Source organism: Eumetopias jubatus, unplaced genomic scaffold (assembly GCF_037043125.1).
Source record: "Eumetopias jubatus isolate StellerSeaLion01/CBP00866 unplaced genomic scaffold, mEumJub1_p1.0 scaffold_2, whole genome shotgun sequence".
Taxonomy (NCBI): Eukaryota; Metazoa; Chordata; class Mammalia; order Carnivora; family Otariidae; genus Eumetopias; species Eumetopias jubatus.
The window spans coordinates 82,619,122-82,640,766 of record NW_028274808.1 but is presented as its reverse complement, the minus strand read 5'-3'; the positions used below and the strand labels follow the sequence as shown (position 1 = coordinate 82,640,766).

The 21,645-nt window shown below is 37.1% G+C and overlaps 1 protein-coding gene across 1 annotated transcript in view; it reads right to left on the bottom strand.

Moving 5' to 3' along the window:
• Positions 1–10,519: 10,519 nt before the first annotated feature.
• Positions 10,520–21,645, bottom strand: part of GYPA (glycophorin A (MNS blood group)) — a 38,742-nt gene continuing 27,616 nt past the window's right edge. Inside the window, exons 5-9 of the mRNA XM_028102243.2 lie at positions 19,593–19,676; positions 17,030–17,068; positions 15,286–15,371; positions 13,792–13,866; positions 10,520–10,754 (exon numbers count right to left, since the gene is read on the bottom strand). Of these exons, the coding sequence (XP_027958044.2) occupies positions 13,807–13,866; positions 15,286–15,371; positions 17,030–17,068; positions 19,593–19,676 (269 nt within the window). The 3' untranslated portion in view covers positions 10,520–10,754; positions 13,792–13,806. The remainder of the gene's footprint in view (positions 10,755–13,791; positions 13,867–15,285; positions 15,372–17,029; positions 17,069–19,592; positions 19,677–21,645) is intronic.

Genomic DNA, 21,645 nt, shown 5'->3' with positions numbered 1-21,645 from the left:
GTTTCACTCATATGTGGAATATAAGGAACAGTGCAGAGGACAATAGGGAAAGGGGGGAAAAACTGGGAAGAAATCATAGAGGGAGACAAACCATGAGAGACTCTTGACTCCAGGAAAAAACTGAGGGTTGAAGAAAGGGAGGGGGGTGGGGGGATGGAGTAACAGGGTGTGGGCATTGAGGAAGGCATGTGTGGTGATGAGTACTGGGTGCTATATGCAACTAATGAATCATTGAACATTACATCAAAACTAATAATGTACTATATGTTGGCTAATTAAATTTAAATTTAAAAAATAAAAAGTTAATGATTTTTATTTACTTTTTCTTTGAAGATATAATACAGGCTTATTATAAAAAATTTGGAAGTTAGGCAAATGTAAAAAAGAAAAAAAACTAAAATTCACTATAAATACAATCCCTAAACACACACACACACACACACACACACACACACACACACACACACACACACGATGAGCTCTTACTACAGGACCCATTCGTAATCTTTCAAACATGCAACAAACCCCATTCCTTGTCATTAAATCTAACAGATGTCAGCATAATGTGACTGTTAAGTCATGTCCTGAGATTTCCAAAATACACCGGAACTTAGACATTCCAAGAAGTCACTTTGGGAGTTCACGGTACACATTTATTCCAATGCTGATGCTGAGCAACACAGCTTTGTGACTGTCTTCTTGCCGTCCATCAAGGGAAGGCATGTAACACATGGCCAGGGCCCTGCCGTACCCTGTCTTTTAGGACGGGGAGAAATGAAGCCTCAGACATCCCTTACCCTCACCCCCAGGGCAAGGCTGTCATGGTGCATCTGGTGTGAGGGACAGGGAGGGGAGAACTACATGTGACGCAAGACCCTTTGGTTTTAACTTTGTGTCACAGGCATGAGGGCATCATGCAGCCCCTTAGAGATTTCTGACTCAGGATCTGTCCTGTCCTTGAGATGACAGGAACTCTCCAGAGATCATTTGGAAGTCGGGCCCTCCTCTGTGTGTTCCTACCCTATGCCTGTCCTTCTCTTTCCTGTTGAGAGAAGGCTCCAAACTCCAGGAAGGTGAATTATAATTGAGATCACTTCATACCAATGGAAGCCTCTCAAAAACCCTGCTTTAGAGACAAAAGATTTGAAATACTCTCAGTCCCTGCCTTCAAGAAGCTCACAGAATAATAAACTTGCTCTTGTGCTTTCTTTTTATTCACAGTGCCATTTCAGCAGCCAGGCACCTGGGGGTATTGGCTAAATTTCAGTTTTTCCGGGACATTCCTTTGCCATGCCTCACACGTTATTTCATTTGTGTCTGGACTGCCATGCAGTGAGCATGCAAGCTGAAGTCTCCCTTCTGCTTCTGCAAGTTCTCTGCTCTTGGATTTGTTCACACCTTCATTTATCCTACTGGGCTTAAAATCTTAAAAATGGACTGAAAAGAACAGATCATCAAGGTAATACATGTACATTTCTTTAACAAGTGTTTTTTTCTGAGATTATAATAAAAATCACAATAGCTGACATTAATTGATCACTAACATTGCACTAGGCACTATTCTAAATGTTGCATGTATGAACTCATTCACTCCTCACTACCACCCTTTGAGAAGGTACTACTGTGATTATCAACCCTATTTTGCAAATAAGAGTAATGAGGCACAGAGAGGTTAAATAGCATATTCAAGGCCTCACAACTAGTACATGGTAGAGCTTGGATTCTAACCTACGTGTCCTGGCCATAAGAACTGTGTTTTTAACCACTATGTATTTGGCAACCATTCTTTGTCCCAGCCTCTCCCAACTACTCATTTCAGACCCTAGAAATAAACGCTCACTCAGGCAGTCTTATTATTCTCTAGGTAGCTTATTTGGTTTTTTGGGGGGCGGAAATTCTATTGCACAAATCACATTTCCTCTTCCTTTCTAATTCATCAGTTACCTCTTTCATTTGTTTTCAGTTTTCCAGATCTTTACTGAAATGTTCATCTGTTGTTGTTATTCTTTCTTCTGTTCTTTCAATTTTGTTTCTTACCCTTTACAATTAATAGATGGAGGCTTAGAAAAGAGAAAATATATACTTGTATGTTCATTGTACCATCCTGAATGAAAAGTCTATTTTGACTTGACCTAGAGAGGTGAGATTTGCATTAGGGTTCATCAGGTGTACCTTATGATATACCTCCAGCCTGCTCTCCCAAACTTGACTCCTACTTCTAGTAGGGGTCTACTTCCCATCTCCAACCCCTTCAGTCTTTCTTGAAACCTGCAGCTGAACATGATCTTTCTCCTTCATTTCAGTTCCTGGAATACTTGTGGTACTTCACTGGTGATGTGCATCATGATTTCTCCTTTATTACAATCATTTCAATGCATAATTTCATTTCCATGTTGCACAGAAGCTTTAAAGAGTAATTGAAAAGTCTTTTTTGTAGTGGAAAAACCTGGGCTTGAAATCAGGTGCAGTAGTACTCAAGTAATAATTACAAGAGTAAGAAAGATTTAAATTTACCGATTCTCCATAGCTGCAGGAAAGAAAAAGCATTTGATAGGATTCAATAACTGCTTAGGATGAAACAAAATATCCCCTAGCAACGAGGAAAGAGCTTTCTTTTAGTTTTTTTTTTTAAAGATTTTTATTTATTTATTGAGAGAGAGAGAGAGAATGAGATAGAGAGAGAGCATGAGAGGGAGGAGGGTCAGAGGGAGAAGCAAACTCCCTGCTGAGCAGGGAGCCCAATGTGGGGCTCGATCCTGGGACTCCAGGATCATGACCTGAGCTGAAGGCAGTCGCTCAACCAACTGAGACAACCAGGTGCCCCCGAGCTTTCTTAAACTATAATGGTTATAGACGAAAAACTTACAGGGAACATTATTCTTAATGGACACACCAGTTCAGACATATTCCCTTTAGAAAAAGAGGAAGAAGGATGCCAACTACCACTGCCCCGTGTAACATCTTACTGAAGATAGTGGCTAAAACAAGTCTTACCTTCCATGACCTTTAGTTGTGGTCATGCAACTAACTCTGGCCAATGGCATAGGAGTGAAGGTTACCATTTATCCCACTTGCCAGTCTGGCCCAGAAAACCTCATGTGAGTGTCCCCCATCCTTTCCCCCTGCGAGGTGATTGGGAAAATGACTTTGCAGACCAAGAGGAACTATAAGCCTAGAATCCTGAATGACTGTATGGAGCAGAAATCACCTCCAGTTCCTTCTCAGATTCACACTGGACAGTTAGATGAGCAAACCTACCAACTTTAATTGTGCTGAGCCCTAAAACTTTGGCCTTACTTGTTATAGCATTTAGCCTGTCTAATACAGATATAAGGATGCTACCATAGTGAAACCCTGAAGTAAATGGCATTGGTTTAGTATCTGGTTGTCAGGAGACAAAGAATGAAATAATACTTCAGGAAGGTGGACTCTTTATACTATGTTGATGTAAGTTATTTGGTGAGCGCTGTCTATAGTAACTTGGATGGGATACTATGTGCCTTCTGCATCTGTAGTTTAGGAGAATGGTTAGAAAGAACCTAAGTTTTAGTGTTTGTTAATTGTTACAGCTTTTAACAATAGTATAACAAAAAATGAGTTTAGGAAATAATTGGCTGATTTTCAAGAATAAATAAAGAATCTCAGAGTTTTGGGGAAAGCAAATGCTTCTGGGCTAAAACAGGACAGATAAGACTGAAAAAGACTTAGAGGAAAAAGACTTATCAATGTTTCTCATTAACCAAAAGAACTCAGCCCCAGGGCTGAGATCACATCAAGTATATTGCTTTTCATTATAGCCCATTATTTAAGATGCCTCAAAAAAGCCGTCATTAAGTTAGAGGCAAGGATTAATGCAAGTACAGAATGAAATGAAAAGATTTAAAATTTTGTCTCGGAAATAACTTCGGACGTAGTTACAGGTAAATGGAGCTGATTGAAAGCAAATTGACCAGAAGTCACTTAATTTTCTAAGGGATTTGTGTTGCCAAAGTAAGTGTGAGCCTGGCTTGAAAAAACTTTTACCTATTTCTCTATAAAACAACCCTAGCACCATTAGAAAATGTGTTACCAAATTTGTATAGCTCATAAGCAGGGCTCAACACTCATTTCAAATATGGCCATGGAATTTAATGACCAGGAAGAACTTACAAAGTGCAAAGCCAAGTGCAAAGTGCATTGCCATAGAGAACAACAGACACTTCCATAGCCTGGGCAGGAGTCTTCGCAATGTTTGCCTATCCGATTCTCTCAGTGCCATGGACCAATGACTGATGTGTGTACCATCTTTTTTGCATGGTGATTTTTATTGCAGAAATCCTAGGTCCACCATTGTGTATTGGGTATAGCAGTGGGCAGAAAACTTGTCTTCTTAGTTTATTGATTGTCTGATGAGAAAACCGTACATCACCAAGAGGTCCTGGGCTTTGAGCTACATGCTATAACAGAGGGGAGAAGAGGAGAGTGATATACATGTGGGAATAAGGGCGTACATGAGTTTGTCGTCACCAGAGGCATGGGTTCTGGCAGGGACTTCCAACTGTCTGGTAAAATCCATTCTACCTTTATTCTGGGCACAGGGCTTGACTTTTCCCAGACTGCCTTGCAGTTAACTATGGTGGTGTGACCGAATACTAGTCAATAGAATGTGAGTCAAGAAATGGCCATTCTCCACCCCCCTCCTTTTGGTTGTTGATTTATGGGAGGGATGGATTAAACCTCCCAGGTAGTGCTCCTACTTATTATTTCCTTCTTCTGGAATGGTGATGTCCAGAGAAACTTTGGAAACCATGTTTTGGCAATGGCAAAGATGCCATCAGCTTAGATCCATGAATGACTATGTGAAGGATAATCTCTACTCTCCACTGACCTGGAATATTTCTGTACCATTACCTGAACAAAAAAATAAACTTCTTATGTGTTAGCATCATTATATTTTGGTTCTTAAACTGCTCTAATTAAAGCCACCAGCAATCTACTGGGTGAGATAATGTAGCAGTAATTTCAGGCAGTGACAGTACTCAGACTCAAATGGAGGGAGGCAAACAGCCTGATTAGGTTTGAAATCACGACCACATCAAGTCCTGAGGATACAGAGAAGTACCTCTAACAGGAAGAGGATATCCAAGTGGTCAGCAACCAGATGAAAGAGTTAAGATTCAAGTCCATTTTCCAATCCTAGTAGAGGAGTTGTGGAAAAAGCCATTCTTATAAATCCAAAAATCAGTATTGGTCACTTTAAGAAACCTTTTCAAACTACCAGGAAACACAGTACTATTCTCATTTCCAAGTATGTCTACAGAATATTTGAGAAAAAAGAAAAAAAACATGAACTCTTGGTCTGTCCTAGTTTTTTTTCAATTTTTTTTTTAGAGGGAGAGAGAGACAAACAGCGTGCACATGCACAGGGGAGGGACTTCGGGAGAGAAAGAGAGAGAGAGAATCTTAGGCAGGCTACACACTCAGCATGTGTCTGACACAGGGCTCAATCTCACGACCCCGAGATCATGACCTGAGCTGAAATCAAGAGTCAGATGCTTAACCAACTAAGCCACAGGCCCTCCTCGGTCTATCCTAGTTTTGATTTCAAGAAGAGTTACTAGACATATATGTAATAATGTATCATTGTGGTGGGCTCTATTCTGAGCACAGTGGTAGAGCTATGATGTGAAGATCCTCTGGACTGCCCTTGAGACTCTCGCGGTACACGCTGGAAATAAGAGAAAAGTAAATCACATGATATGAGAGGTCATGCTCTATAACTGTATTAAACAAGAATAAGGGGAGAATGCTGGAAACTTGGACTCCCATATATTGGAAGCTTTGTAAAACTCTGAGGTGAGGAGATCAAAACAAATTATTAAAGATTTAAAAAATTATGACATGGTTATCATTACATAGAGGATTGTATTTAGCTTTAGAAGTGAAAAAGAACTGCTCTATGTCCATGGAAATGGACAACATAACTCCTATACCTTTTGCTCCAATGGTCCAGGTGAGAGAGGTGACAGCTTCTTTTGCTTTCCTTTTGGGTTTTCTTTATAAGCCCCTGTGCGAACCATGGCTGCTGCTGAATGGGGTGGCTATCAGATAACTGGGAATAAACCCTATCTTCTAGCAGACTTAGTGTGAGGCGGGAAAGGATGCATGATTTTCTGCCTCCTGTTGTTGGGCTGGCCCTCTGCTATTGCTTCCTCCGGTTTCTAAGAGGAAGAAGTAGCCTGATTCTTTCACACAAGATTTAAATGATGTAAAATTTTTTGAGCTCATGGAAGATCATATACATACCTACTCTTAATACTGCACCAAACTCATATATGTCTTACTGTGAAAAAAAAACAGCTTTTAAGATGGCAGCACGTTAAAAAAAAAAAGATCAGATTCCTTTTAAAGCATACAGACCAAGTTATTTTATTGATGAATTTTTCTGTTTTGCATGTTCTTTGAAACATTTATCCTTCAACTTTCAAGGATGATTTTTGCCAAGTCATAGCACATTTCGAGCACACCCACAAACGTGTTTCATGAGATATGGACAATGGTGCGATATACCAAGATGTTGCTGGTGTTCAGTTTTAACATAGAGCTCTAGCTTCGAGATATTCAACAGGATCCTGCAATGTTGGTACCACTTCATTTTAAATTAGTGCCTCTTAACAACAAGAAAAAAGAAACTATTGGATATTGCTTTACATTGTTTTCTGAACTTATTAATTTATGCACCTGTATTTTTTTTTTTTTTAGTTAGCAATAAACATACTGTTTTCTACATTTTCAAGAATAAACTTGTACCTATCTCAAGGGTTTTCTGAAGATCACACTAAGCATTTAAAACAATATTTGGCACATGGTAAATGCTCAATAAATGTTAACATATCATTAACCATGAAGTTTGTGTTTAAAATAAATTTAAATGCTTTAAAATATTTCTTTAATGCTTAATTGTACTATGGTGCTATGGTAATAAAAAAGAAAAAAATCAAGCTTGTTTCTGCTAAGACCTTAAAATCTAAGATATATATTGCCAATGTTCTCACTTATGTAGATAGCAAATGAAACAAATCATTGTTATAATCACAACCAGGTCATGTACAGAGAAGAGACAGTTTAAGAAGGTTTATGAATCCAGAAAGCACCCAGAATTTGAAAAGAGAATTCTCTTTTTGAAGAGAATCTGTCTTTTTTTTTTAATGTTCAGTTAGCCAGCATATAGTACATCATAAGTTTTTGTTGTAGTGTTCAACAATTCATTAGTTGCGAAGATAATGCGTCAGCGTGATCCAAACTTCCTGGATTCAAAAGTCAGTAGAATCAGTGATTCCAAAAAGAATGGCTATGCTTCTGTCAGTTTAATAGTTGTTTAATATCTAAAAAATAGTGACTTCTTACTTTGAGGAAAATTTTTCTGGTAAATTATATACACTATGACACTTGAGAGTTATACAATATTTAATTTGTAGGTCGGTTCCATTATTAGCTGTTAAACACAAATGGCAAGAATGTTTTTCCTTAACACTCTGACTCTCAGTAGCATTCCAACTAATTCTCTAAGAGAGGAAAGAAAGCAAGTCAGATGTACTATGAGAGGGGAAGGCTTTTTTTTTTCCAATTACAAAACCCTACAGTGAGTGAATGAGTGTGTTGGATGTTTTAAAAATGATGAAAAGTAGTAGGTTACCTCCCTTTATCACTGAGATCCAATTTTTCTAAACCTATTGTCTTCAAAACAAACCTACTTTTTCAATTTAATCTCAAGTAACATTTTAAAGCTACTAATGACAATTGAAATCTTAAAAGGCAACTGATTTTGTTTTGTACATCTAATCAGTGAAAGCGCATATTGTCATGTTCCAGCAACAAAAGATAAGAAATACTGGCTTTTCTATTTTGCACAGCAAAAAATGAGATGGCGAAAAGAAATGTGGGAACAGCCTTCAAAGGCTCAGTATTTCCACGGGGCATTTAAAATGGGTTGGCTGTAGAACTCTATGCTGTTTTGCTGGTGGAGGGTAAGGAAGTGTTTGTCACAGGTGATGTTAATCAGAGCTGCCATTTACTGAGCACCTCCTGGGTGCTGGGCACACCCTACATACTTCATTTCACACCAGTGTCAAGGCATTTTCGCAAGGCAGTTAGTCTTACCCTCACATTGCTGATAAGGAAACTGATGAAGTTATGTGAATAAGCAAGCAAGTGTTCGAACTCTGGATCCAAAATTGATTCTCTTTCCATACCATGGCAGAATAGCCCTGTGAGTAATGTCATTTTAAATATTAAGAATAGAGCACGTTTTGTGAAGCCTCACAGGAGCCACAAAAATGAATTAACGTCCCTGCTCCCAAGGACTCACGGTTAAGTAGGGGATAGAATTCAGATCACAGTAAATGCAGCACATGATGTGGGGATTCAGACTCCACGTTTCCATCTAGAAGCTGAAACTGGGTTATCGGTTAGTTGTCAGCACACATACTCCAGCTGAAGAGAGCTGAGGGCGTAAGATACTCATTACATAGATACCCACTGACGCAGTGATAGGCCTGTGCATGATCCTGGGTAGAATTTTGTGTTGATTTTTGCTTGGATGATGTTTGGCTCTTAGGAGTTTCTTATGAGTTATGTGCTGCATTTGATAAGACAAATACTTAGAATAAACCAGAAGGCTCTTGATCCATTACTGCATATTAATATACTGAGATACCCCTTCCACCATGTCATTCCTTGGTTCCCCATGTTCTTCCTTCACAAGTTCCTCACCTTTCTCCATTCATTTCCCTTCATGTAGACCCTCTGCTCACACTTACACAAACACACATCCACGCCTGAACGATCAATTTTCTAAACAGCTTCACTCCCACCTCTGACTCTGGTCTCAATTTTAAGAAATTCAACATGAACCATTTACGTTGGCCTCCAAGGTAAGATTTCTTTACTGTAGTCCTAGGCTGACTTAATTATAAAACTATAAAGACCATAAGGGTAATTTCTTCCTATAAACATTAAGTTCAAATGTGAAAAGTCCACAGATAGAAGTACAGAGAAATTAACTGGAAAAGTTCCAGGAGGTTAATGTAATTCATACTTTAATTATTCTCTGAATTCTCTTGCTCTTGTTGAGAAGGGACAGCCACTCTAGTCTATTGCCTTTGATTTGTAAATTACTTTAGAGACAAGCCTAGTCTCCTGTTCTCTCTTGGTTCAACATTTTATTCTTATTGAAAAAAGTACATTTAAAATTGCCTTGGTGCTTGAGTAATTCACTTGATTAAATTAACCCAATAATACTGCTAAACTACTTTAAAAAATATGTAATAACAGAAATGTGCTATTCTTTTTTTATTGTGTTATGTTAATCACCATACATTACATCATTAGTTTTTGATGTAGTGTTCCATAATTCATTGTTTGTGTATAACACCCAGTGCTCCATTCAGCTATTCTTATTTTCAATTAAATAGTCAACTTAACACAAGAACACTCTCAGAACAAACAAGTAGGTTAAGATTTAGATTTTGTAATTTATTTTAAAAAATTTAAGTTGCCAGGTCCAAATATGTACACAATATTGTTAACTTAATTATCACACAATGAAAAGCCACATGGATTTTTAGTAATTTGGAAATAGATTATCACAGGAGAGTACTTCTTTGTTTTTATATTGCTTTTTATGTTTTACTATAAATGAGTGATAGCTGTATGGTTACAAAGACTTTGTCTCATATCTAGAAGTTTCTTTTGGATTATTTAGGCTAATTTTCAAAGCTTTATTAAAGACAAAGTAGGGCTGGATGGATTAAAGAATTCAATTGAGAATATAGAACAACCTATTAAAATATTCACCTGCTTGTCAAGTTTGCACATCTTATTGCATTTATAGAGTTATTAAGTTTCATTATACTGCATTTAGAGAGTTATTAAGTTTGCAAGGAAAAGTCATTAATTCTTTTCTTTGTCAGGACACCATGACCTCTTACATAAATAACTCTGCCAGTGGAACACAATGCATCAGTCAGTGCCCTGGAAGAGTTAACACTCGGCTGTCAGAAAAATTCTTTTAAATAGGTCATTCATACATGTATAACATCTCACTTCTTAAAGTGGGAAAACCTTTCTGTGTTGATTTATGCATTAGAGGATGAATGTGTCATTTTATACATCTATATCTATGTTATCTATAATGTATGTGTTTATGCATGTGTATACGTAAGGCATCTCCAAGCACAAGCTTTATTAGTGCGACTGAAATATCATCATCATCAGTGTAATACCCTATTTGCAGTGGAAGGAAATGTTAGGATCTCAGGTCCTCTTAATATATTTAAAACAATGACAAGTCTCCGAAGTTTGGAATGAGAACTTAGATACCATCCAGACGTTACAAGCCTTTCATTTGACAGCACAATCATTGAACTACAATAAAATAGAATAAGTCATAAAGAACTACAGGTGAAGCCAACTGGAGTTTGGGGATCAGAATTCTAACTCAATTAATTATAAAAATAATGCTAACACACAAAAGCAAGCATGAAAGGAAATAATTGTTCTTCATTTTGAAATGTTAATGAGTAGAGACATTTTCCATCATTGAGTCACTGGACTCCTCATGATGAAATTTTCATCCTGAAGTTGTACTGCCTAGGAAGGTATACAATATATTGGAATACATAATTCACACATTCATTTTTCTTTTGACTGAAGTCTTGTGTCTTTGACCTCTTCCAAAATTTGGCTTGGGGAGCAGATTCTCATGAATTACTTTTCTGTGGAAGGATTATAGAGGGGAAAAAAAAAAGCAATAGTATGAGACACAGTTCTATTTAAGCACAATAGGAAATTAATACATAGAATACACTTTAGAATTCTATATTCTCACAGAGTTGTCCTTGAATATAATTATTAGGAAATGAAAGGAATTTTCTTACAGATCAGCATTATTAGAAAATAATATGTAAAGAAAGAATTTCTTAGAAAATCTATTCTAAAAGCCTTAGATAAGGCACAAACATAATTACTCTGCTCCTAAGTTCTACAGAGATAAGCTAACACAGAACTTGTATGGGGGTTGAATATAGTGAGAAGGCAGCAACTGATAAGTGAGTTGAATTACATATATGTCTCTGAACCTCAGGCAACCTCCCTTGTCTATAATCTTTCCTGGGAATAATTTTGTTTCTTGGACATTAGCAAGGAGCAGTCTGTACAACACCTCACTGCTAAATTCCTCTCTGATACTCGCACATGGGAAAAGGGCACTAGGTTTGTCTCTTTCATCAAATCTGGCCCTCAATCTTTCTTGGCTAGAAAGTTGGATTTATGTTACTCCTGGAGAGTACACTAAAGGGATGAGAAGAGCTTTTGCTCTTGTGAAAATGGAGTGTTTTCCTCCATTTGGGTATCACAGGAACTGTGTATCCCAAACATTTTCCTGTGAGAAATGAGTTGTTGGAATCACCCATGGCCACCAAAACGGACAGCTAGCTCAGATTCACCTATTCTCACTTCCTATCAGGTACAAACTATGCACAAGTTCAAGGGCATTAAAGTAATTCATACCCTAACATTTCCAGTTCTCGTTGAGAAGACACGGTCCCTCTGTCTCTTACTGTCTTTGACTTGCACATTTCTTTACAGCAGTATGCTACAAAAATAGGACTAGAGCATTTTTAAATACTTTTATATATTTCCCAATATTTCCTGTGAGGTGGGATCAGATTTTATAACCCATTTCACTAACTTCCTAAGACACATTTAATAACTTCATTTGCACAAATATGGGGAAATGAAAGAAGCCTGAAATTTGCTTCATCTGACTTTCCCCTGTCTTTCCACATATTTGAGGCATGAACTGGGAACCAAAGCATTCATCTTGCTAATATAGAAATGGACATAATTCCCTGGGGACAGCATAATCTGTTTTCTCCCATGCCTTTTGTCATGTCCTTCTGCCTGGAACTGCCTTGTCTTGCCCTGGGTAATGTTCATGGCTTTGGATGGTAAGCGCTCCATTTTAGAAATAGCATCAAAACATATATTTTTTAAATAATGCATGATGTAGATTAAAAAAACACATATTATCTCCACCTGCAAGTCCTATAACAAGGTAGCCTTTAGTAAATGAAGTGAATCTAGCACATGACTCCAAACTTTGTTAAGTATCAGCAGATTGGGTTTTACTAACCCTTTTCCCTGAGAACTTTGTATACACCATTTACTCTACAGAGCATGACCTTCCTGGGACTAAGTAATTATGTAGCAATCATGGTTAAGCTTCAAGAACAATCCACAAGATAACTTGATGAGGCAAGTCCTGCCTATAGGTTATGTAGCTGGAGTGAATCTTTAAAACTTTCTTTCCTCACTCCAAAGTCTAGGAAACCAAGCAAGTCCTTTGAAGATCAGTGCTTAGTCCCAGGTTAAAACTAGAATCCAAAAATGTATAGGTCTTCAGTTCTATCATGATTTTTTAAAAAGATTTTATTTATTTATTTGAGAGAGAGAGAAAGAGAGCAGGGGGAGGGCAGAGGAAGAGGGAGAGGATCTCCAGCAGGCTCCCCGCTGAGCATAGAGCGCAGGTGGGGTTGGATCCCAAGACCCTGATCATGACCTGAGCCAAAACCAAGGGTCAGATGCTCAACTGATTGAGCCACCTAGGCGCCCCTGTCATGATTTTTTTTTTTTGTAATTATGGAAAAACCCTAGTCGATTTTGTAGGGGGAGTTAGGTCCTTTTTACTTGAGCCTTAAAGCCCATCCTAGAGATTTGTTCTTGGTGGATATCTCCCAAGATAGATATCACTTGGGCTTATGCTTCAGGTGACATCTAGTAGGAACTATATGCTCAATTATCGAGGTTATACAAGGGGCCATAATGAATGAAATAAATGAAATTGGCTTGGTATTTAAGCCAATAGCTGAGGCAGCAACCACTACTCAGCTCTTAGGAATTCCTCTCATGCTGGTACAGAGGCTCCAGAGTTATTAGAGTTTACATTTCTCTCTTTAAGGGAGTACTAATATTTGGGTGTTTTTTAATGTAAAAATCTCCCATTTTTTTAAAATTGGCAATGAATGCCCTTTTTAAAAACCACTCTGTAAGCTAATACTGTTCTGTGTACACAAAATTCACCTGCAGTCTTCCATGTATTGTATATCTACTTAGCACATGCAAGTGGAAATGAAAATAGGGGACCAGATGACTGGCCAGTTGTGCTGAAGAGGTCATTTGGGTGTGGAGCCTACATTACTTATTAGAGCTAACAGGCATGAGCACTTACTATGGCCAAGAACTGTTCTAAATGCTTTACTTGTTGTAGCTCATTCAATGAAACTCCATGAGGTCAACATTATCATTATGTCCATATTAAATTATTTCCGCATTAACTATCATTATCTCCATAGTAGGAGCTTGCTCACAGTTACACAGCTAGTAAGTGTTGGAGTATAGATTCAAATCCAAGTCTGGCTGTAGATCAGGGGCTATTAAACTCTATACACTGTAGGGTCTCCTATATACAGCTTTGCAGTTTGGAAAATAGGAAGTATACAAAAGAACTTAACTCTTGCTTTTACTTATAGTATTTGTTTTACCTTAAAAAAAAAAACAACACTTTCTGCCTAAGGGATAATTTCATTATGCTGAAGACAAACGTTCACATAAAAAAAAATCTTACAGAGGTAGCATTGATGAAATAGAATGTAAATGAATCCTAATTGGGCATACCCCTCCCAACTCAGAAAGAAGGAACTAATTTATTTCCCTCCAAAAAAGGCAAAAGACATTAAGAATATTAGCATCAACCTGGATTTCTTGTTTCTACAAAACTTCAGAGTCTGCATCTTCTGGGGATGAAGATTGGACAGGAAGTGAACTTTTCTATGGATAAAAACCAGACAAATATTAATGCCACAATTTTAGAAACTTAAGACCTTGTAGAGAAAAATGCCTCCAGTTCAAAACCTTTTTTGTGTGTTTTGGTTAACGTTTGTTTTCTTTTGATTAAGATGAGCTTTGTAGAGGGTATTTTCGGAAAAATTCACAATTTCCTAGATATTTACAAACTTTGATTTCAACTTGTATTTGTCTTTTGAAATAGTATTTGATATTTCCATAGGTGAATTATTAACCCCGGACATTGACTTTCATATTTCCCTGCTGTAATGAAAAGCTAAAATGGAAAGTGTTAAAAAAAAGAGGTAAGGTCTCTTAGCATATTGATCATGATCCAGTTTTTCTATATACAAATAGAAGATTTTCTCTGAATTTTGCCAACTAAGTATTTTTTTGACTTTTCTAGATTTTAGATCATCAGCCAAGAGAGAAGACAACTCATTTTGCCATATACGCTCAGTCACAAGGAGATGATTTTCCCACAGTGTTTATAGAGTGGACCAGAGAACTCATCACCTTACATTCAAGTCTTTACAACATCCCTCATATCACAACAAGCACTCTCAATGACTTTTATTAAGAAGTATTCTTTAGAGAAGATACATTTACATGGAGTGATGATAATCATAGGCTTAGATCATTATAGAAGTCACCTAATAGAAGTTGTTGTTATACCCCTGTCATTGCAAAGTTACCCCTCTAAATAAGCCTTTTCATAAGAATATATATAGTGGTTATAGTGTGGAGATCACAAAGATAGATCAAGAACAGAGGATGAACGAGAACTCAACTGTACCATTCTTTGGTGACCAGATACTTAATGATCTAGGATTACAGTTCTAATTATGGCATCAGAACGCATACACAAATGTTATGTCTTAAACATCTTAGATATAAAGTTATAGTAAAGGTTATGTGCTTTGGAATGCTGTGTCATACGGATTTAAAGTTAGCTTTAGTGATGAAAAAAATCACTAAACACATGGAAAACACAGGGGTGGGGTTTGAAAAATTTGTATCAGGAAATATGAGACTAAAAAACAGCAAAAATTTTAAACATATGTAAATGTTTCATATTATTTTAAATATTTTGCACACAAGTTAAAGTACATACTATAGTTAGAAATTTGATTGTTTCATCTATATCCATCAAACTATATTAAATTGAGACCAAAATTTTGGAAAATCTTTCATTGGAAAATGGGGGAGAGTTTTATATTTCGGGTTCTTTTATAGGGCAAATGCAAAAAAAAGTTCCACTGGAATAACCCAGTGACTTTTACGTGTCCAGCTGAAAAAGATGGGAGCTTTATGCAGTTTTGTTTCTCTTTGAGTTTAAATGAACTCAGAGGAATAGAGTTGTTCACACCAGCCTTACAGCAAAATTAATAACTGAATTCTCACCTTTGTCAGTTGGCCAATACAGAAGGCAAATGAGAGGATAGTGATAATGATACCAAGCATTACTGCATAAATAATTCCTATTATCGCTGTGGGAGAAAAAGAGAACAGAAAATTACAAAAGTATGAGATAAGCTACCACATATCAACTAAAAAATAAAACAGGTAAAATCAAAGTAATATCACTTTGCCTTTTTATGGAAAATATACTAATATGCTTTTATGCAATTATATATATATTTTTTAAAAATTAGGTTTTTCACAGTAACCATGTGGGAGAATGGAACTTTGAGCACTAACATCTTTGTCCGAGGTCACACATCTAATGACAACCAAGGCTTCAGAGTTCCAACTCATTCCCATTGTTCTTTACAGGACCCCACAGGCATAATTATGGAGAAGAGCCATGTGGACATTCTACCTCGATATGGAAAAAACCACAAACTCATAGTTTCAAAGTTATGAGAGAAAATGTCTTGATGTACAAAAGGGTATTGGGCAGATCATTGAATCAGCAGTTTTGGAGGAAATAAACTCAATATAAAATACACTAATATGATGTAAAATGTGTACACTAATTAGTATAATTCTAATGTAATATACAAAATACACTACACTGGAAATATACTGAAAATATTTCTCAAATCTTTTACATGTTGAGAATGAAACAAAATTTAAGTTAGAGGTAGTCTTGCTCACTCATGCATATTTGTTGTGCTTTCAAATGAAGTAAGTAGAACTGAAGGCAAGACACAGAAGTAAAATGGCATATTTATTTGGCTAATTGATATTTAAAAGACTTATTATTGATTTTTTAAAAAGTAAAAGTAGTTTTTCCTGCCACTGGTATTGCCCAGCCTTCCTGTCCATGTAGCTTTAATTAATGAGCTAGTGACTCGATTCTACAATCCATTTTTCTTGTGCGAAGAATGGATGTAGGCCAAGTGTGAAAGGAGGCTTAGAAAGGTGGAATAGTAAATGAGTACATAAATCAACCAAAGCCAGAGCCACAGCAGCACCTAAGAAGTGGGGATGACAGTCCTCCAGTCAGAGAGGGTCGGGAGGATAACCCTAAAGTGGTAGCATGGGGCCCCAAACGAATCAGGATTGAGATATAAATGGTCTATATTTATTCCTGATACGTAATCAGATGATTTTAAGCTCCTTGCTTTCTTTACAAGTAGGAAACAAGGAAGTTCAATTGTTTTATAAGCTTCTATGAGACTTCTCTCAAATACCCATGGTTGGTTAGAAAGCTAAAAAATCTAAATTAAAAGAAAAATTATCAAATAATGTACTGCTAGTTCCAAAATATTTAGGAAAATAAGAAATGCATATTTTAATTTTAAAAAGAACATATTTTCCTTGCCTTTACAATTTTGTATCATGAAAGCTAATAATATACCCTCTTTTGTTTTAAAACCTGATACTTCTTGGGGTGCCTCGGTGGCTCAGTCAGTTAGGCCTCTGACTCTTGGTTCTGGTTCAGGTCATGATCTTGAGGTCATCAGATGGAGCCCCACATCAGGCTCTGTGGTTAACATGGAGTCTGCTTGGATTCTTTCGTTCTTCCTCTCCCTCCCCATCTGCTCCTCCCCACTCTCTCTCTTTCTCAAACAAATAAATAAAATCCTTAAAGAAATTAAAAAGATAAAAATTGATGCTTCTTATTTTCTTAGGCATTTGGAACTAGCAATGTGTCATTTAAGATGAAATTATTGTGACTCTACATCAAGTATTAACATACCTGGTTCAGAGAAATTGTGGTTAATTTGTTGCCTTGCTCCTAAAAACACAAAATTTCAGAATACATAGGGTGTATCTTTAAAGTTCAGAGTCAGAATACATAGGGTGTATCTTTAAAGTTCCATTTTGGAATTACATTGTTTAGTGAGTTTCTTTTTATTAACTGTGTTTGGGAAGCTATTGTTCAATTTTAAATAGTTAGCTAGTAAAACTTCTGAGGTAATGTGTCAATTTTAACATTAGTAATTCCACTATCTACTTTCAACTACCCAACGGGTCTTCATGGGTCGAACCTTAGCAAACCATCTCCTTAAATGAAGGAAAGGGTATGAGAAAGTACTGGAAGAAACACTTATGGACTTCTACAAGAAGCAGTGCATTTAAAAATATATGTAAAATTGCGGAGAAGAAGGGCGACCCAATGAGCCATTATCCCACATGAACTTCAGTCCAAACCCAAGAGAGGTCATGTTGGTACCGATTTTCTAGCTTTACACCACAGCCACCATCTGAATCCAAATTCTTATTGTGTCTCATCTGAGCTTTTGACCACTGTTGCACTGGATTCCCTATCTGCAGAAGTTTCTAGTTTGTTGCCTCAAAGCACCTTAAGGCACCACTAGTGTTAACCTGATTATGTTTCTTTCTCTGCAGTCACCAATGCTACTTTATGTCATGAAGTAGTAAGACTACTACAGCCTTACAGTTTTCTTGAATTTAGTTATCACAAATAACATATTGTACCATATGGTGTCATGTAGTCAGGGACTTGGTTATATCGGGTCATTCTTTAGAGGTTATGTTTAAAGGTTAATTGGGGCTTGTCTTCTCTTTCTTCATGGCAGTTGATAGTTGTGGTTAGTGTTTGAGCTCTGGAACAAAACAGGTGGGGTTTCAGTCGCAAGAATCTCTCTTACTAGTTATGTGGCCTTGGACAAGTTCCTTAATTGCTTTGTGCTTTACCAATTTCTTAGGCAAAGGAAGATTGTAATACCTATCTCTTTGGCTTCCTGTGAGGATGAAATTAGGTAATGCATGAAAACACTTACAATGCCCCGCCATGCTAGCCATTATTTCTAGGATTCAGGGCATGTAGCACTGTGTGTCTATATTTGACCTTTAAATGATGTCCAGTTGGACACCCTCCTATTGGCTTCACATTGGAGCCACTTTGAAAATTAGATTGTTTCATGGAACCTAGAAGCCTAATAATTAGTTCCCAGCCTTAGCCTAATTTTCCTCCCCTGGTTTCTGTTCTTAAAATCTGCTGCTTCCGTTTATCCCAGTGCATTTTCTCCATGTTTCTATTAAGTATTGATTCTGCAGCTACTCTAAGTATTTGCTGAGCCTTTTAAAAAAAAATCTGGAGTATCCTGCCTAAACCCCACCTATGAGAGATAATTTTCCTTTCTACTTTCAGCCAGCTCTTGTGAAGTCATCTTCTTTTTCTGAGAAAAATATCCAGGGACAGCAAATGCAGCCTGACCGCCCTTCTCTCATGCCCAGCGTGGCTTAGAGTTATCATTTACTAGGCAGTTATGATGTCAGGCTTGGGGTGAAGCAATTTTGCATACATCTTCTTATTTGATCTCTAGAGAAATATTGTAAGATGAGAACTATGGGCCCATTTGAAAATGAAGGGGACAGAAACCCCCTGGGGACCTCACTCAGGGTCAGCAGGGGGGACAGCTGACCCTGCATGGTTTGACCCCAGCCCTCCTCACCACTGCACGATGGGTCCCTTCCATCTGGCCCACCATTTCATGGTCACAGTCAGCACTTATGTGCTCTGCTAGATTGTTTTAATTTCTTTAGCCCACAGTATTATTTCTGCATGATATTCCAGAAGTGAGAATTCCTCTGGAGTAGGGATTGTGTCTACTTGGCGCTGTTTCTCAGTGTTGGTCACAGTTTTGCCACAGTGATGGGTCCAGTTGAATAGAATTGCATCATAATAATGAAGTCCAAAGCAACTATTTTAAAACATGAACAAACCCTGCTTTTTTTTTGTTTCTCTCTTTTTTCTTTGTTTGTCTCTCAAATTCCACGTATGAGTGAAATCATACAGTTATTTGTTTTTCTCTGACTGACTTATTTCACTCAGCATTATACCCTGTAGATCCATCCATGTTGTTGCAAATGGCAAGATTTCATTCCTTTTTATAGCTGAGTAACATTCCATTGTGTATATGTGCCGCATCTTCCTTATCCATACACCTATGGATGGACACTTGGGCAGTTTCCCTATCTTGGCTACTGTAAGTAATGCTGCAGTAAACGTAGGGATGCATATATATTTTCCAGTTAGTGTTTTCATTTGCTCCTGGTAAATATTCAGTAGTGGAATTATTGGGTCATATTTTTAATTTTTGCAGGAAACGCCATACTGTTTTCCATAGTGGCTGCACCAGCTTGCATTTCTACCAATAGTGAAATAGTTGAAGGGCATTAAGAGTACATTTCCTGTGATCATTTTATTGTACACCTGAAACTAATACCATACTGTATGTTAATTATACTTGAATTACAAAAAAATTAAAAAATGAATAAACTTTGTCCCCTGCCTGGGAATTGTTGGTGTCTAGTAACCAAAGGTTCTTGTCCTGCACCAGAAGTGGTGAGTGATGGTTTCTCTGTGGAAACTAAACCTGTAGAAAACAGAAATTGAGAAAAAGATCAGCAATGAGGTCACTGAGTAGACTCTAGAACATATCATAAAATGCAAATTTATCGCACATCCCTCCCAGTGGCAGCTCCAGAATTTCTACATAGCAGGGGCTTACAGATGAGGAAAGTATATCTTGATTTCCTCATGTGTAAAATGATAAAATCTGCCTCAAAATGTCATTGTAAGGACTAAAGTAGGTTTGTGCATGTGTGTACGTGTACACACCCACATTAGTAGAGTACTTGGCACATAATGAGCATGACATACATGTTGCTTATAATTGTTAACATTCTTATAAAAGGAGGAGAGACTGGAAGCTGCTTTTGCATGGCATTTTCCATAACTTTGGGAAATTATCAATGTTAAAGAAAGGGAGAGGCTCATGATGATGACATAGGACAAAAGTTCTGCCCCTTGCCTCCCTGTCTCTACCTCCTTAGTACAATTCTACTTCGCTGGTAAAAATTAAAACCAAGACATGACTAAATTCAATTTTTTTTGGCTTGATAGAGGATGAGTCAATTCTAAGTTTCCCCATCTATACTTCTTTTGTCTCTTTCTAAAGTAGCATTTCAGAATTTTAATAGAATTGTAGGAAATGCTGGCTCCAGTCTAAGATTACTGGCTGAGGACCCAGATAAACAAGTGATGCAATGAATTCTAGGTTATTCCTTAGAATAAAAACATATAAGCACACAAACACGAATACTAGGTATGTATTCTCACATAGCCTTTTAAAATCTCATTAAATATATTATAAATTGATTTTTATAATTAAATAATTATACTTATATTTCAAAATTTTATAAATATAAAATTTATGAATTATTATATAAGGTTTTTATAAATTAAATGGGATTTTTTTATTACAAAAGTAATCTAGGGGCGTCTGGGTGGCTTAGTAGGTTAAGTATCTGCCTTCGGCTCAGGTCATGATCCCAGGGTCCTGGAATCAAGCCTGCATCGGGTTCCTTGTTCAGCAGGGAGTCTGTTTCTCCCTCTTCCTCTACCCCTTCCCCCCTCCCCCTGCTCATGGTCTCTTGATCTCTCTTTCTCTCTCAAATAAATAAATAAGATCTTTTTTTAAAAAAAGTAATCTAGATTTAATGAAGAAAAGTTGGGAAATACAAGAAAGCACCAAGAACAGTATAAAAATCATCTATTATCAAACCACCCAGAGATGGACACTTTAAACATTTTGGTGTCTAGCCATCTGAAATTTAGCTATTGCATCTAAATATAGGAGCATTGTGTTTAAGTATGTATAAATATGTGCATAGTGTTTAAAATATATATACTACAGACATGTACCCTATGTTGTTGAATATTCTTCTATGATAAGATGTTTAATGGCTGTATAGTATTCCATTGTATGAATGTATCATAGTTTATCAATCTCTGACTTTGAGCATTTATGTTATTTTTATGCTTCTCAGAGTTATAAAACACTCTTAGATAACCATCAGCGTACTAAACTCTGTGCATTTATCTCTGCTTATTGCTTTGAGACACTCTAGTGAGGGAAATTGTGCCCAGGTATGACAAAGATGGGGTGGAAGGGCACCTGCAGACATTCCCCAGAGAGACTGTCACCTTGGCTCCTCAACTAAATGCTCGAGGTTTCCTGGAGAATCCACACAGAATTGAAAAATGTCTTTGACATTTCTGGTCAGTCTACTCAAGGACCAAGTACTAAAACCTGCCTCTTTCTACCAGCTGCCAACGAATGTCCTTACCCCCAAATTGTGTGGCAGGATTCATCGTCCCTTAACTGTCTGCAATGTTTTCTCCTCTCTTATAAATTCAATTTTCATCTTGTTCCTCGACTTGGTTCTACCACCTGATTCATCACATGTATTTAAACAATTGCTACACAAATGAGCTAAATAGCATGGTAAATAACATATCTCTCTAAGTTAATCTTTTTTTTTAAGGATTTTATTTATTTA